Source organism: Schistosoma mansoni, chromosome W (assembly GCF_000237925.1).
Source record: "Schistosoma mansoni strain Puerto Rico chromosome W, complete genome".
Classification (NCBI taxonomy): domain Eukaryota; kingdom Metazoa; phylum Platyhelminthes; class Trematoda; order Strigeidida; family Schistosomatidae; genus Schistosoma; species Schistosoma mansoni.
In genome coordinates this window covers 27653273-27668811 of record NC_031502.1, presented here as the reverse complement: position 1 = coordinate 27668811, position 15539 = coordinate 27653273, and the positions used below count along the sequence as shown (strand labels likewise).

The 15539-nt window shown below is 34.8% G+C and overlaps 1 protein-coding gene across 1 annotated transcript in view; it reads left to right on the top strand.

Moving 5' to 3' along the window:
- The window catches only part of Smp_170080 (sodium/dicarboxylate cotransporter-related), a gene marked incomplete at both ends in the record, with an annotated part of 94546 nt that overhangs the window by 2695 nt on the left and 76312 nt on the right, over positions 1-15539 (top strand). The window contains 5 exons of the mRNA XM_018789206.1: positions 184-302; positions 6026-6248; positions 7333-7452; positions 9432-9521; positions 12012-12131. Coding sequence (XP_018654673.1) covers positions 184-302; positions 6026-6248; positions 7333-7452; positions 9432-9521; positions 12012-12131 — 672 coding nt within the window. The remainder of the gene's footprint in view (positions 1-183; positions 303-6025; positions 6249-7332; positions 7453-9431; positions 9522-12011; positions 12132-15539) is intronic.

The following is a 15539-nucleotide window of genomic DNA, read 5'->3' as shown; positions in this document are numbered from 1 at the left end:
TCGACATACCAAGCCGAAATAGTTATTCAGTACTTTCAGTTTTTTTAATTGTTGTCCGACTTCGATCTGTTTATGATATCAATAACATGAAAGATTTGTTCGAATGTTCTCACTTCTAAGTAAGATGTTATTATTTTAGCTTATTTATATTTATTTGCTTGATGACAATTTACTATTTTGCAGGCTTATGCTCGGCTTTATGTTACCTAGCTGGTTTCTGTCTATGTGGATGAGCAATACAGCTACTACAGCTATGATGATAACAATTGTGGATCCACTATTGAATGATTTAGTGAAAGTTGGTAATTGAACTTATTAAATCTTTCGTATAATCTATATTAGTAGTTATTAAACCATAGTAAAAGAAACGGGCAATTATTTCACTTTGACACAACGAGCTCAACTTTTTATTTACATATGTTAAACCAACTTATCGAATAAAAATATTTCAGTAAGAAACTAACTGGACAGAGACCACGAAGCGATGGGGGTTTATGAAAAACTACAAATAGCTTATAGTCAACAAGAAGATTTATTGGTGGAAAAAAATTGAAATAATTATTCATTTAGATATTTCCAGAATGAATAATACCTTTTGTGGAGAAAGGCGTCATTTCTGTTAATTAAAAACAATTATTTTATGGTTAATAGAGGGTTCCATGAAGATTTTTTGTTACCGTTGGGACGAAACAGTCAACCTATAAGAAAACTTAAATCAACATTTTTAGAGTACAATATGAAACATTACTGATGAAAATGAAACCAGCTTGGCTTGGACAAAGCTAATCATCTAGTACCTTAAATTAATAAAAATACATGGCTAGCTTTGATAAGTGGGATTGTATATTATACATAAAAACTTGTTCATCATCATTAACGAGTTTCGAACTTAAAATATTTCTCAAGTCAAAATATCTAATTTTAGCAACCAATGGTTCAAATGAAATACTAATTCTTTGGCTTAGATCGTATCAACAGGTTTATTAGTTTGTTCGAACACGCAGTAATCATTACAGTTCGTGGTGATAACAGAAGTTTGAAATTTAAAACCAGACAATTTCAGCTGACATGTTTTTAAGATATTTTAATTTTAATTAGGAGTTTTCTATCATGTAATATTTATTATGTTACAATCTACTAACCAAAGTCGTATTTCTTGCATGAACTTGAGATTATAAGCATAAACGTTGTTGCAGATTCTAGTCTTTCTGTTTAGTTTGCTCCTTGTATTTACGGAATACGGGGGACGTAATCCTTAAAAAGGTTAGGTAAAACTTATGTCACTGAACTCTATTAATAGATGATCAGGTTAGTTTATTGATTCAACTCTAGTGACTATTCTTTCAATAAAGAAGAGCAGATTAATAGACTTGAGGCTTAATAAACATTAAATATGAATTTAAAATCCTCACTAATGTCCAAAGAGTCACAAGGATTCAGACAGTATTTCAGGTTAACCTATCTACACATAAAAGTTAATTCACATTATTGCTTGGAAACTCACTATGATGTAAATAGAGAATTGTTATGGTAACTTTCTCAAGTTTCTGTAGCCTGTAAAAGGCTCTGCTTTAAAACATTAAACGTAAAGAAAAGTGGCAGCACAAATGAAACAATACGTGAATTTGTGGTTGAAATATTCAGTCATCACAGGATTTATTCACTTAAGCTACTTTCTCCTTCATTATTTATTATAATAGATAGCATGTACGTGTACTGATTTATGTAATGAGCAATGAAACATGGAATATCTAACAAATATACTTTCACAAATCCATTTGATATCGTATGCATCTACTTCATATTTTCCACATACGTTTAGACATGTCTTGATTTAATTACCGGAAGTCCGTTTTCCAGTAAATAAAAGGTCTTTAATTAGAACCGTCAATTATGATCATTCACCTGAAATTATTCACAAAATAGGAATTTGGCCACTTAATTCTGACATCTTATAGGTTAACTAAGAAACAGAAGATCCCTTTGTGAAAGTATGTTAAGATAGCTATAGAAACTCTGAAACAATATCAGTGAACTGACTCTAAACATTTTGTCTACTGATAGCTTTTTTATACAATATAGTACACTGAAAAATCTCACAAATAACAGTAAATTATCTAGAGATTTTAAATTCACAAAGTGCTTTGAATACACAAAGCACTTAGATTTTGTTTACTTAACATTCTACTTATGCTATTTATAAACTTGATCATTTCCAGAAGAAGGAGATGAAGACGAACATGACGACAGGTAAATCATTTTGTAATTTCATCTATTTGAGCATAAATATTTCACAAAAGGTGAGTAATTATGAAGGCTAGTTACTTACTTACTTACACCTTTACCCCCCGTGGAGGAGTATAGGTCGCTCATAATGTGTTCTTCACCCTACTCCTTCCACAATTCCCTTCAGGATTCCAAGTTAGCACCTGCCTCGTGATGCGGTTTGGTGATTTCCTCAATTTATGTCCGATCCACTTGCAACGTCTTTTTCTAATTTCCTCTTCAGCTGGAAGCTGTTTGTTCTCTCCCACAGAAGGCTGTTGATGATGGTGTCCGGCCAGTGAACGTTAAGTATCTTGCGTACAAAACTATTTATAAATACATGTACCTTCTTGATGATGGATGTAGTAGTTCTCCACGTTTCAGCTCCGTACAGTAGGACTGTCGTGACATTTGTATTGAAGACTCTCACTTTGAAATTAGTTGACAGTTGTTTTGAGTTCGATATGTTCTTCAACTGTATAGATGCTGCCCTTGCTTTGTCAATCCTTACCTTTACGTCTGCATCGGATCCTCCTTGTTCATCAATGATGCTTCCAAGGTACGTGAGTGTCTCTACATCTTCGAGAGTTTCTCCATCAAGTGTGATTGGGTTGGTGTTCTTCGTGTTGTATTTGAGAATCTTGCTTTTACCTTTGTGTATGTTGAAGCCTATTGATGCAGAGACTGCTGCTACATTTGTTGTCTTCGTTTGTATTTGCTCGTGTGTATGAGATAGGAGGGCTCAGTCATCTGCGAAGTCCAAATCATCTAATTGATTCTGAGGTGTCCATTGTATTCCGTGCTTCCTGTCAGATATCGAGGTCTTCATAATGCAGTCAATCAGCAGAAGAAGGATGGAGAAGGAGAGTAGATAGCCTTGTCTGACTGCGGTCCTTGCTGAAAATGCATCTGTCAGCTGTCCTCCATGCATAACTTCGCACTGTAGTCCGTCGTATGCATTCGGGATAATGTTGAGAATCTTTTCAGGAACTCCATAATGTTCTCCTGTCCACACTGTCAAACGCCTTCTCATATTCGATGAAGTTGATGTATAGTGACGAATTTCACTCAACTGATTGTTCCACGATGACCCGTAGTGTCTCAATTTGGTCTGTGCACGACCTATCCTTACGGAATCCAGCCTGTTGATCTCGAAGTTGGGCGTCTACTTCGTCTTTCATCCGATTCAGCAGCACTCTGTTGAAAACTTTTCCTGGTACTGATAGCAAACTGATTCCTTTGTAGTTCTCACATTTGCTCGGATTTCCTTTCTTTGGTATCTTGATGAGGTATTCTGCTTTCCAGTCCATCGGCACTTGTTCCTCCTCCCAAATCTTCTTGAATAGAAGGTGAAGCATGTTTGCAGTTACTTCCATGTCTGATTTCAGTGCTTCAGGTGGTATATTGTCATGTCCTGATGCTTTCCCATTCTTGATTTGTCTGATGATAAGACATCTTGATTTCCTCGATTATTGGCGGAGTGACATCTATAGGAAAGTCTGTAAATGCTGCTTCCATGTCCGGTGGATTCAATGAAACTGGTCTATTCAGCAGTTCCTCGAAGTATTCTGTCCATCTTTTCCTCTGTTCTTGAATCTCGGTGATTGTCTTCCCTTCTTTGTCCTTGACTAATCTCTCCGGTTTACTATATCTCTCAGCTAGTTTCTTCATTGTATCATATAGTTGTTTCATATTCCCTTCTTTTGCTGCTTTTTCCGCCGTCGTTATTAGTTCTTCCATGTATTTCTGCTTGTCAGATTTAATACTCTTATTCCTTGCTTGTTTGTTTCTGCATAGTCTGCTTGTGGATTGACTTTCTCTGCTCGTGTTCGACTGTTATTAATTGATGTCCTCTTATTCTTCCTTTCTTGAATTTTGTCCTTGGTTCCTATAGAGGTCCATTCCTTATGATGATGCCTCTTGAGTCCCAGAACCTGCTGGCACGTTGAAGTTAATGCTTATTTGATCCCTTTCCAGTTGTCCTCCATCGCAGTTTCTTGTTCTTTCAGTAGATCCTGTAAAGCTTGGAACTTGTTGCTAAGAGTCATCTTGAATTCGTTGAGTTTGTTAGTATCCCGAAGGATGGCTGTGTTGGTTCTTTGTAATGCTGTTTGTCCAGCTGTCCAGTGTTTTGTTAGCTTTAGTCTCATCTTGGCCACAACCAGCTATTTCAGCTCCTCTCCTGGTTCTCACATCTTCCATTGCCCTTCGGAATTTTTGGTTGATACAAATATGATCTATCTGGTTTGGTGTGGTGTGGTCCGGTGAGATCCATGTAACTTTGTGTATGCGATTGTGTGTAAATATTGTGCCACCTATAACCAATTTGTTGAATGCACATATATTTGCAAATCTCTACCCATTTTCTTTTCACTCTACCAGTCCATGTCGTCCCATGATATATTCATATCCTGTGTTGTCCACTCCGACTTAAGCGTTTAGATCTCCCATCAGGATTGTGAGGTCCTTTCTTGAGCACTTTGCTATGATTGATTGCAGCCTCGAGTAGAACTGATCTTTATCGTCGTCGCTGCTATTATTGACGGGTGCATAATATTGGATAACATTAATTGTGATTCCCTCCTTCTTTGTTTTGAATGATGCATTATTGATTCTGGATCCATGAGATTCCCATCCTTCAAGTGCATTTTGTGCTTCTCTGGACAGCATTAGAGCAACTCCCTGAGTGTGTGGAGCGTTTTCCCCTTCGTGACCGGAGTACAGCAGCATCTCTCCCGTGTCTTGCCTTTGTTGTCCAGCATGTGTCCATTGAGTTTCGCTGATTCCGAGTACTGCCAAGTTGTATCTCCTCATTTCCATTGCTATTTGACTGGTCTTCCCGGTCTCCCACATAATCTTGATATTCAATGTACCTATATAACTGTTGCTCTGGTTGTTAGAAAGGGCATTAGCCTCGTGACTTCCGAAAAATCTCGGATTTCATCCTGAGGTGTCGTAATTCTTCCTTCAACTCCCAGGACAGAGTTTAGATGGTTTGAATAATTTTCTCTGGTTGGTGTTTTTCGGGGAGTTAGTTTTCTACGGAATGGGGTCACTAACCCCATGCATAATCCTCCTCCTTTACTCGGCTTGGGACCGGCAGTAACTCTAGAAGAGCTACAGACGGAGTTTATGTAGGACAGCCATGCTATTAAAAATGTATGTTCTACTGAATATTTCATATGGTTCGTCCTTTTTTCAGTTATGCAGCTGATTGAGCTTTTGTTTGCTGGTTATGTGAGCCTGATATAGAATTTTACACTGATTATTTACGATAAATATAGTTTTTATGATATTCCACCGAATGAAAAACTGTATTTCTGATCTTTTGTGACTTAACGTAAGCTGACGGCTTCCAGATACGGCAATTAATTACTCTCAATCACACACATTTCACAGATCACAAAAACAATTGCTATATTGCACTTATCAATGGTAGTTAGTGGTGTACTTTGTCCATAAATTAAAAATCAACACTATCTTATGGAATATCTTATTAAAAGAATCGAAATCTCACCTTAGTTTACATCTGTTATCTCTATGTTTTTGATTAATTCGCAGAATTTTACTTTATTCTTAGACATACCTATCGGTCTAATTTGCTAGCACACCTGGAAAATCACTTTATCAGGCTTATTAAGATTTCAGAATAACATTTAGTTACATTTCAGATCTCTAATTTTGTCATAGTTGTCTGATGAGATGAAGTTTATCCAGATGATACTTTCTTTATCTAGTAATGAATTAAATTTGGGTTCAGTGAAGCCTGAAATGAATAATGGACAAGATTTTCAGGTATCAAATACCAACTTCGGGCAACACCACCATGTTGTTGCAAAATCGGAAGTTTCAAATGAGCAGTCGAAATTAAACCGAATGAGTATTGGATTCAGTCTCAGTATTGCTTATGCATCTTCAATTGGCGGTGTAGCAACAATCATAGGTACCCCACCTAACTCCATTCTTCAGGGGACTACCTTAAAGTAAGATTTCGACAATTAAGTTTCTAATTTTGTTAGTATTTTTCAGTCAACAGCTAAATTACTATCAAGTATATTTCATTGACTTGATTTCTTTCAAACTTTCTGTTTTTCACAGTTTTATAAGATGATCCCATAGATTAGTTTCGTATTGTGGATGTTTTACAGTAAAACTTATTTCCCGACTCCATATTCATGAAATTTACAGCCTCATTAACCCTTTTTGTAAATAAAGCTATATGTAGATATACTTCATATAATTATGGTCGTATTTATGATTTCTGAAGAAATCACTTAATATACGGGAAATATTTTTGCCCTTTTGACTATTATTTATTTATACACCTTTTGATTACAAATAACGGGATAGAGGTTCGCTGATGAAATAAACTTTGTAACTTAAGCTTCAGAGTCGAATAGTTTTTCATGTTATCTTCCTAAAGATCTCTAACAAATTTTTATTTTACTTGAATGCCTAAAAGTATTTTGTTGTTTCATGTGCTCTGAGTGTTTCTTCTGAAATTATTATCATAAAATTCGAATAAAAGAATCTATACCTGAATTTAGAGTTTATTAGCTAATATGTGTACGTCGGTTACTATACTGCTTATAAGGTATTCAAATGGAGTAAAGATTTCGGAAAGCAAACACTTCATTAGAATGCGTATTCGTATGACCATTGGGTGATTACTATAGTAGTACCACTACAGCATAAATCGAAATCAGTTAATCAATTACATTATGTCAGATATTAGTTTCTGAAACTTGTCAAACAAGAATGAAGGCATACGGATCATCTAATTCATATTTTACCATCCATCCAAATGAAAACCGAAATATTTGCATGTCTATCTATGGAAACCAAATACAAAACTTCGTATAATTTCAGATGTATGGTTGGAATATCTATGCTGATGAAAGTTACGGGTGACGCCAGTAATAAATTAGAAATAATGCTTCTTAGAATAATTTTCGAAAATATCAGCTGGTAGAAATTATGTTTACATGGCTTATAAATGTCATTTATCATGGTCATTAGTTTAAATTACCAACTTATTCATACTTTTTAACTTGCTGTTTGACTCAGTCGTTACGGTGATTCAACTGGTCTGAATTTCGGTACCTGGATGGCCTACGCACTTCCGCTTTCAGTCTTTATGTTCCTGATCGCCTGGATTTGGCTTATCATTTTGTTCTTCGGTCCAAAGTAAGAAATGAAGCAATTTATATTGTATTGCTATGCTTATAAATTTAACATACCCCACTTAACACACTCGACACCAAGGCAGCACACACAGACCTCTGATAGACGTCACTCCACCAACTATCGAAGAATTCAGGATGGCCGTCCATCAGAAAAATCAAGAGGGGGAAAACAGTAGGACTTGAAAACATGCCATCTGAAGCACAGAAGTCAGACATAAAGTAACTGTAAACATGCTCCACGTCCAATACAGGAAGATTTGGGGAGAGGAACAACTGCCATTGACAGACTGGAAAGAAGGATACCTCACCAAGATACAAAAGAAACACGATTGGAGCAAGTATGAGAACTATGGAGGGATCACACTATAATCAGTACCAGAAAAAATTCCCAACAGCTGAAAGATTAAGTAGACACCCGGCCTTGAGATCCACAGGCTGGATTCCATAAGGATCGGTCATTCACTGACCAAATTGTGATGTCATGGATCATTGTTGAGTAATCAGTTGAATGGAATTCTCCACTATACATCAACTTCCTTGATCATGTGGAAGCATTTGACAGTGTGGATAGGAGAACCTTATGGAAAATTCTTCGACACTATGATGTATCTGAAAAAATGTTTGTCTACAGTTTATGACATTTAGTCATCATTTAAAAAGGTTGCATACTAAATATTTATAAGTTATGGAATCTTAAACGAAAATATTTGGTCGAACCTACATGAAAATATTTAAGCAAACAAATATTTTGTTGCAATTACGAATCGATCTTAATTAGATAATTATTGAAAAACTGAAATAATTGAACAGCCTTTCCGGCCTAGTATGCTACCCTTCAATAATACTGATCCATGGCCCTACACCCAAGAATCGAACTGACGACTTTCGATCTTGCTAGTGAACGCTCAACCTCTGGGTCACTGATTCTGTATCCAATGGTGTACGAGTCTAACTTCAATTAAGCCATGGTAGGTTTTCAATGGATGTTGAAGTTAGATAGATTCATGGCTTCAGTGAAACTCAACAATATCCATACTTACAACAATTATGTGTGTTCAAGTTTTCAAAGTTCTACGTTTGTGAGTTTAACGCCAGAAATGTGGTTTTCCAGATACTAGATAGACGTGATTTAACTAATCACTGACGTCTTATTAAAAAAATATTTGAACCCAGTTATTTGTATTCAATGGTTTAGATTGGAACGTAAATACTCAAAAGAAGTCATGTTTTTTTGAAATTAGCTTTGAGTTTTATGACTAAAAATTATTGTTAACGTATTTGCAAATAGATTTTAGAGATTTCGTCTTTGTGAGTACTACATATTTACCTAGTTTACTCAGTATTGTGAACTTGGAAAGATTAATACATCTTCACAAGGCTTTAATCCCTTAAAACATCGGAATTATAAGCTCAATGGATGATTAAGACCGTAATAACATTTTTGATTTTTCTAACGATTATAGATGTCTATTTGTTGTAGGTTGCAATTCGGACCATTCAACAACACAAAATCTACCAGTCTTCTTGTTTGAAAGTCGTTAAAGGAAAAATAATAGTTTTTTCAGTGACTAGAATATGTTTTAGTCATTACATGAAGAGTTCACTTTTTCGTTAGAAAATAAGCCAAAAAGCAAATTTCGAACATATATAAATTTCCTTTGTTCACATTATGTTATTCGCTTAATCCAAACTTTAGAACTTCATGATATGGATGAATGCCTATTTCCTAAAGCTAAGATTAAGCACTAAATTCTCTCAATAACATTTTGAAGAAGAGATGTACTTTTACATGACTGATAAATTTATTACTACAGTTGAATCATCAAATTAATCACCTAAAAATCACTTACAATTTATACTTAACAGTAGTTTGTTTCTAAATCCACCTATTTTGTGTCAGCTGCTATCTAGTTAGATAAATATATGAAGTTTTTAAAATGTCTCAATACACTATTACTTTTGTTCGATTTCTTTTTCCAGAAGTTTGTGTACGTTTAGGCAGTCGAAAAGAAGGAAAGAACGGTTAGCCCATATACTAAAAGCGGAACAAGAGAAACTTGGATCGATCAAGTAAGTTAATTGATGAATAAAAACATAATGTGATGTGAACTTTTATTTCAGTCATCCCGAAACTTTCATGATAATCAGTGAACAAACAGCAAACTAATTTAAGGCCAAACTGAAAAGAATTATTTGGAAGTATTTAGTGAAAACCTGTGCAAGTGAACAGTCTCAGGATTCTGAGGATTAAAATTCTCGTATAGAAAGAGTTTGATTAATCCTAAAAGTCAACGCCATTTTTAAGTCATTAGCAAACATTCAAAGGTAGTCAATATAAAACTATTTCTTCTCATATAGTTTACGTTTTTTGCGGAGGGTATTAGTCATCAACGATGTTTGTTAGTTCAAATGAAAGAGATTAATGACTATAAAATTCATTTATCAATGATATAAACATTAGTAAAACTGAAGACATCTAATATTCAAACTCTTTTAAGGTATTGAATTATGTATTTTACTGAATGTGCTGATATGTTTGATTAAAAAAGAATGAAGCAACTAAGAAATTGAAGACGTTTACAAACAAATGATTTAACATTATAACTTTATTCATTATGACGAATAAAAAGAATAACTAGTACGGGCAGCGAAGAATAATTTCCAGCTTAAAAAATAGTTAACGATGACTTCATATTTCCTTGAATTCAATAACCAACTTCAATGTATCGGGGACGAAAATGGTATTGTTGGATGTTACTCCCCTATTCACAAATGTTCCGCTCACATAAACTATTAACTTCCGATTCGACCATATAGACATTAACAACATGGATGTCAGGGTACCAAAATATTTCCCAAAAGAACTACTTCTACGCTGCACTTTTAACATGCAATTTAAACTTGAAGATGATATCTATAGACAAATAAATGGTGTGACGATGGGATCTCCATTTGGTCGTCTTATTGCAGATCGCTTTATGGCCAACCTGGATAACACTATCCTTCAAGTAACAATCAATATGTATGTGTAATACTTTTATCATCTGTGACGAAGACAGTGACCTTACTAAAATAATACAAGAGTTAAATGATTTTCGCCATTTGATCACGTTCACAATAGAAACGGAGTTGAATGCAGAATTCCGTTTTATTGGTGTTCTAATAAAATTAAGATCAGATGGATCTCTACAACGATTGATATATGGAAATCAGACCTGGAATGGGAAGCATAAAATTTCTAAGGCTGAATACCACTGAGTAGAATGATAGATTTAATACACTCTCTATCCTGAAGACTCAGACCAATATGCACTGAAGATAGATTCAATGATGAGCTAAATGTGATCCAAAGAACACTTTTGCAAAATGGCTTTGCTTCCAGGTTCATCGATAATAATCTAGAAGCAAAACGTTAATTTGAATGTACTTCCATAGTTCCAAATAAAGTTTTTTTTCCTAAACGTTAAATTAGAGGGAGATATGCGTGCTGAGATATTAAAGACCTGACTATCTAGATTTCTGAAAAGGACGTTTTATTCAGCAAAGCTGCGAGCTGTTTCGTTTAGCATGAAGCTCATTCAAAGAAATGTCAAGGACAAACCACTAATCTGGGCCACCTCAATGTCCATTTATCAGTTCATTTGCTCTTTACGAAGAGGTTACTTTGGCTGAACAAGGCGTGGACTTGGGAAACAAATATCCGAGCACTATCTTGTATGACTATCTAAGGAGGATTTAAGTCGATCAATAGCCCAATCCTTGAACACATGGTCAACTCTGGTCACATCCAATCATAATAACCGTCGTCCAAAATCAACTACAAAGTGAAAAGAATTGGTTTAAGAAAAGTTTGGACCATGAATTCTTACACAGTCGAGGCTGTAGCAATTTACCATTTCAAACCCAATCTCTGTTTACTAAAAGGTCATGTTCAGTCTCTCACTTTTTTATTGTCTTAGCGCTCACCAGAATCTTACTCTTTAACTCCTTCTTCGTAAAATAGACAGCTTTTGTTTTTATTCTATAAAGTACTACTTCCAAAACTATTACACAACTTCAGTTCTTGATATTTTATATTACTGTGCTATATGATGTAAGACCCAATTTATTCAATACTTGAGAACTTTCGATAACTTTAATTTGGTTGAAATAATACCCTTTCATTTGTAAATTATCATATTCAATACATGAAACCTTTTGATAATTTCGGTCATATAATACAATACCACTTCATTTTTACCGACTATAACACTTAATAATTGAATAAGTCTGACAATATTTGACGATTTTGTAACACTTCACTATTTCAGTTTAGACTTCTACTTGTAAAACGTTACCCATATATACGATTATACAGCTTCAGAGAATATTTTTCAAAAAAATATTTTTCTTCGCCGAAACGTCTTCATTATTTTTAATCGATTGATAGGGTTCTTTCGGAATGTCAAGTTACTCACCAGGAATTCCAGAGTGTTTTACAACTTAGTCTATTTGCTATGTTCCTTTTCTGAACAATATTTTAAATAACTGAAAACTGATAGGTTTGCTTTTTTGTACTAGATATTGTGAAATACTGTCTGGAGCTCTTTTTCTATTGCTCACAACACTATGGATGACGCGAAATATTGGGTCATCAGGATGGGGAAAACTTTTTGTTGACCCCTCTGATCCTACAACATCGTGAGTTGCTCTTAGTTCTCTAATAAAATAAGTTTGATTATATTGTATTTCAAAAACAAAGATCTAAAATTACAGGAAAGTATTATTACTACTAGTAACCGATTATAAGGCTGAGTCCCCTGACACTGGATGTGATAAACCAGTGTCCATTCTAGTTTAAAGATAAACTTGTTATCTTTCAAAGATTAGTTTGCCAGTTTATATGCATTTTTCAAAATCATAAAGTCGTTTAAGACAGAAGCATTCTGCTCATACAAAAATTTTCTCTGGAGTCTTGAATCTTATTTTTTTGTTATTACACGGTAGAAGTATTTTCTGGTGAAGTGAAAAGACAAAATCACATGTTCGAAATTTAAACTTGATCAAAGGATACAAAGTAGTGGATTTTGAAAAGTTGAGAAATCCTTATTTGTACCCTGACACATTAACAAGTTTTAAATGGGGTATTTGAGACTTCAAATTTTACAGGGTACTCACTTGAATAGAAATTGTAGTAAAGATATGAGTTAAAATCAGTCAATAATGAATTAAATGAAATTGACATTGGTATAATTAAAACTTCAGAGTTAAAATAATGGATGATGCAATCAAAAGGATGTCATGTTATCAGGACAAAGAAAGATTTATTACTGTTTCTTTTTGGACGCATAGATCTGGTTTTAGACGCTTGATCACCATAGTTTCGGCAAAATTCAGGAGACTAAGGTTCGATTGTGGTGTGGTCTACTTATATCCATATAAGTAGTATATGGTGTGGGTCAGACATAGAATGTATTTTGGCAGAAGACCGATGAGGAAAGAACTGAAATGAAACGCAAACGTCTGGAAAATGCATGAGCAATGGAATAAGAGAAGAAACAGTGAAGATTGAAACAATTGGTTGTTAATTTGCAAATTGACTGTTCATTGTTTGGTAATCAGAATTTATTGAGATAGTCTGTAATCTTTGATTAAATACATTCGATTGTCCCCAACCAGTCGTGTTCTGTTCACTACACGATTGTTTATTACTAGCCTTGAAAGACTTCATTATATCCATTTAATGTCCTATATCAATGAGAGGTCTCAAGACGGCACTGGTGAATGATTTTAATCCAGTTGGCCTTAGGCTTTTCTATTGCACCATTCATTATTTCAACTCTTTATAAAGCTTAGATTACGTCAGTGTCATTTTTTAATTCATAATTAACTGATTTCAATCCATACCTTTCTCTTTTACCATTAATCTGTTTTCAGTCACTTCATTACACAATCATCTAACGTTTGTTAACTCTACAGTCTCTGATAACCAGTTCGATATCCTAGAACTTCTCTCACACTTTATTTAATTGATACAAAAATTTTTAAGACCTTATTAACTCTATTGGAATCTTTGTTACATCATGATACACGTATTCATTTCTAATCACCTTTGTATTTAGAGGTATGTCAATATCTATAGTGACTTTGATATTAAAATTTCATAGGTTGCAAGCAGTTAATGAAAACCTAACGAAGTAAAATGAATTCATATTATTCTGCTCCAATCTTTATTTTGCTCTTTTTAAGACATTTAAGGAAACTATGTGAACAAATAGTATTCGCCTTGCCTTAGAAGCTAGAGAAATATTGTAGCCTTCCCATAACTTGGAAAAGTAATGTAACATCAAACTCATTCTATCTTCAAAAGATCACACATCTTCTTGATGTATTTACTTTGATTTCGTTAAGTTGTTAATTCATTACTTTATTAAGTATATAGTCTTTTGCAATCTCCGGTCCATACAATATAATCATAATCATTAAATCATATGCATCAATTCAAATTGCCGTTTTAATTGAGATCATGAAGCGATCAATGTTAGACCACCACTGAAAACCTGGAAGCACTGGACAGCCGTTTCGTCCTTGTGTAGGATTCCTCAGCGATGCGCATCCACCATCCCTCATGCGGGATCCCAACCCAGGACCTTCGGTTTCGCGTCGAACGCTTAACTCTTAGACCGATGAGCCGGTATTCGATGGTGTTAATGTCTAACTTCAAATGGCAGTCTTTAACGATTTTGAATTAATATTCGAATTAGATGATTAAACTGAATGTACACAAACGTAGAAGAAATTAATTTATTCCAGGTTCATATACTTTAAGCTCACGCCAAATACTTACAAGCAAAAACCTTCACGTGTGTACTGAATAGTAAACCTTAAGGATGGTAACCATACATCTCTGTAATATTTAAAATGTACCTTGTTTTGAACTAAGAGCTTGTGATGAATAATTAGAAAGCAGTTAGCTTTCTAACATTGGTGTTTCGTTTACGACTTTACTAGAGAATGTGGACAGAGTAGGAAATAACTCCAACAAAAACCCTATCTTTTACTACGTTTCTTTGAGTTTAAATCAATTATACCCCAAATCCAACTAAGGATTAGCTGTATTAGCAGCTACACGATTTTACTCCATTTCAACTAAGGAGTCTAAAGGTTCAACTGGAGACGTATAAAAGCAGAATGTCTGCTATTTGTAAGTCAGGTCATGTCACATTTTACGAAATTGCATTATCATCATGTCTATCTCCCTTCTTCTCCTTCCTGTTAAAATGCAGATTTAACTAAAACAAATCATATCCAGCTGCAAATGTTATTCTTTCTGTGTCGTCTGTCTACTCTGGAAGTTGTTAATCATCATTTTCCGTTTTTGGATTCCCTGAAGGGTCAGAATATTGAATGAACTAGAGCAACCAATCTCATTACACTTGGCTTTGTTCAATAATTTTAACTAAGCAGTAGTGGGCTTTGGTAAACAGTTGTTTTCCAAAATACGGAAGCTATTCTGGTTGACATGCTCATTTGAAATAATATGACGGAGAAACTGTGGTAACTTAATAGAGGGATAATAGTATGATTATACTAATACTTACATTTATTATTCTGATTACAGTCGAACATACTAGTCACTAAATGCTGGGAATTACGGCTAGCTTCATTCGGTCTGTGTCAGGATTGGAAATGTCTTTATCAAATATCATGAGTTTGAAGACTATCATACATCTTGAGAACCAACAGTCATTGAGCCTACTGAGATTAATTTACGTTAGGCGGTCGTCTGGTTTTGATTCTGATTTCCACGCTTTCGATTCGCTAAATGTACACAAACACATTGATACTTACTTACGCCTGTTACCCATCGTGGAGGACCATAGGTCGCTCAACACGGTTATTCATCGAACTCTGTCCTGGACAATCCTTTCCAGTTGTTTATAGCTGCTATTAATCCTTTTCATGTCTGCTTCCAATTCCCGACGCAGTGTGTTCCTCGATCATCCTCCTTTCCTTTTCCCTTCAGGATTCCAAGTTAGCGCCTACCTCGTGATACACTTTGATGATTACTTCAATGTATGTCCTATCCACCCCCAACGTCTTCTCCTA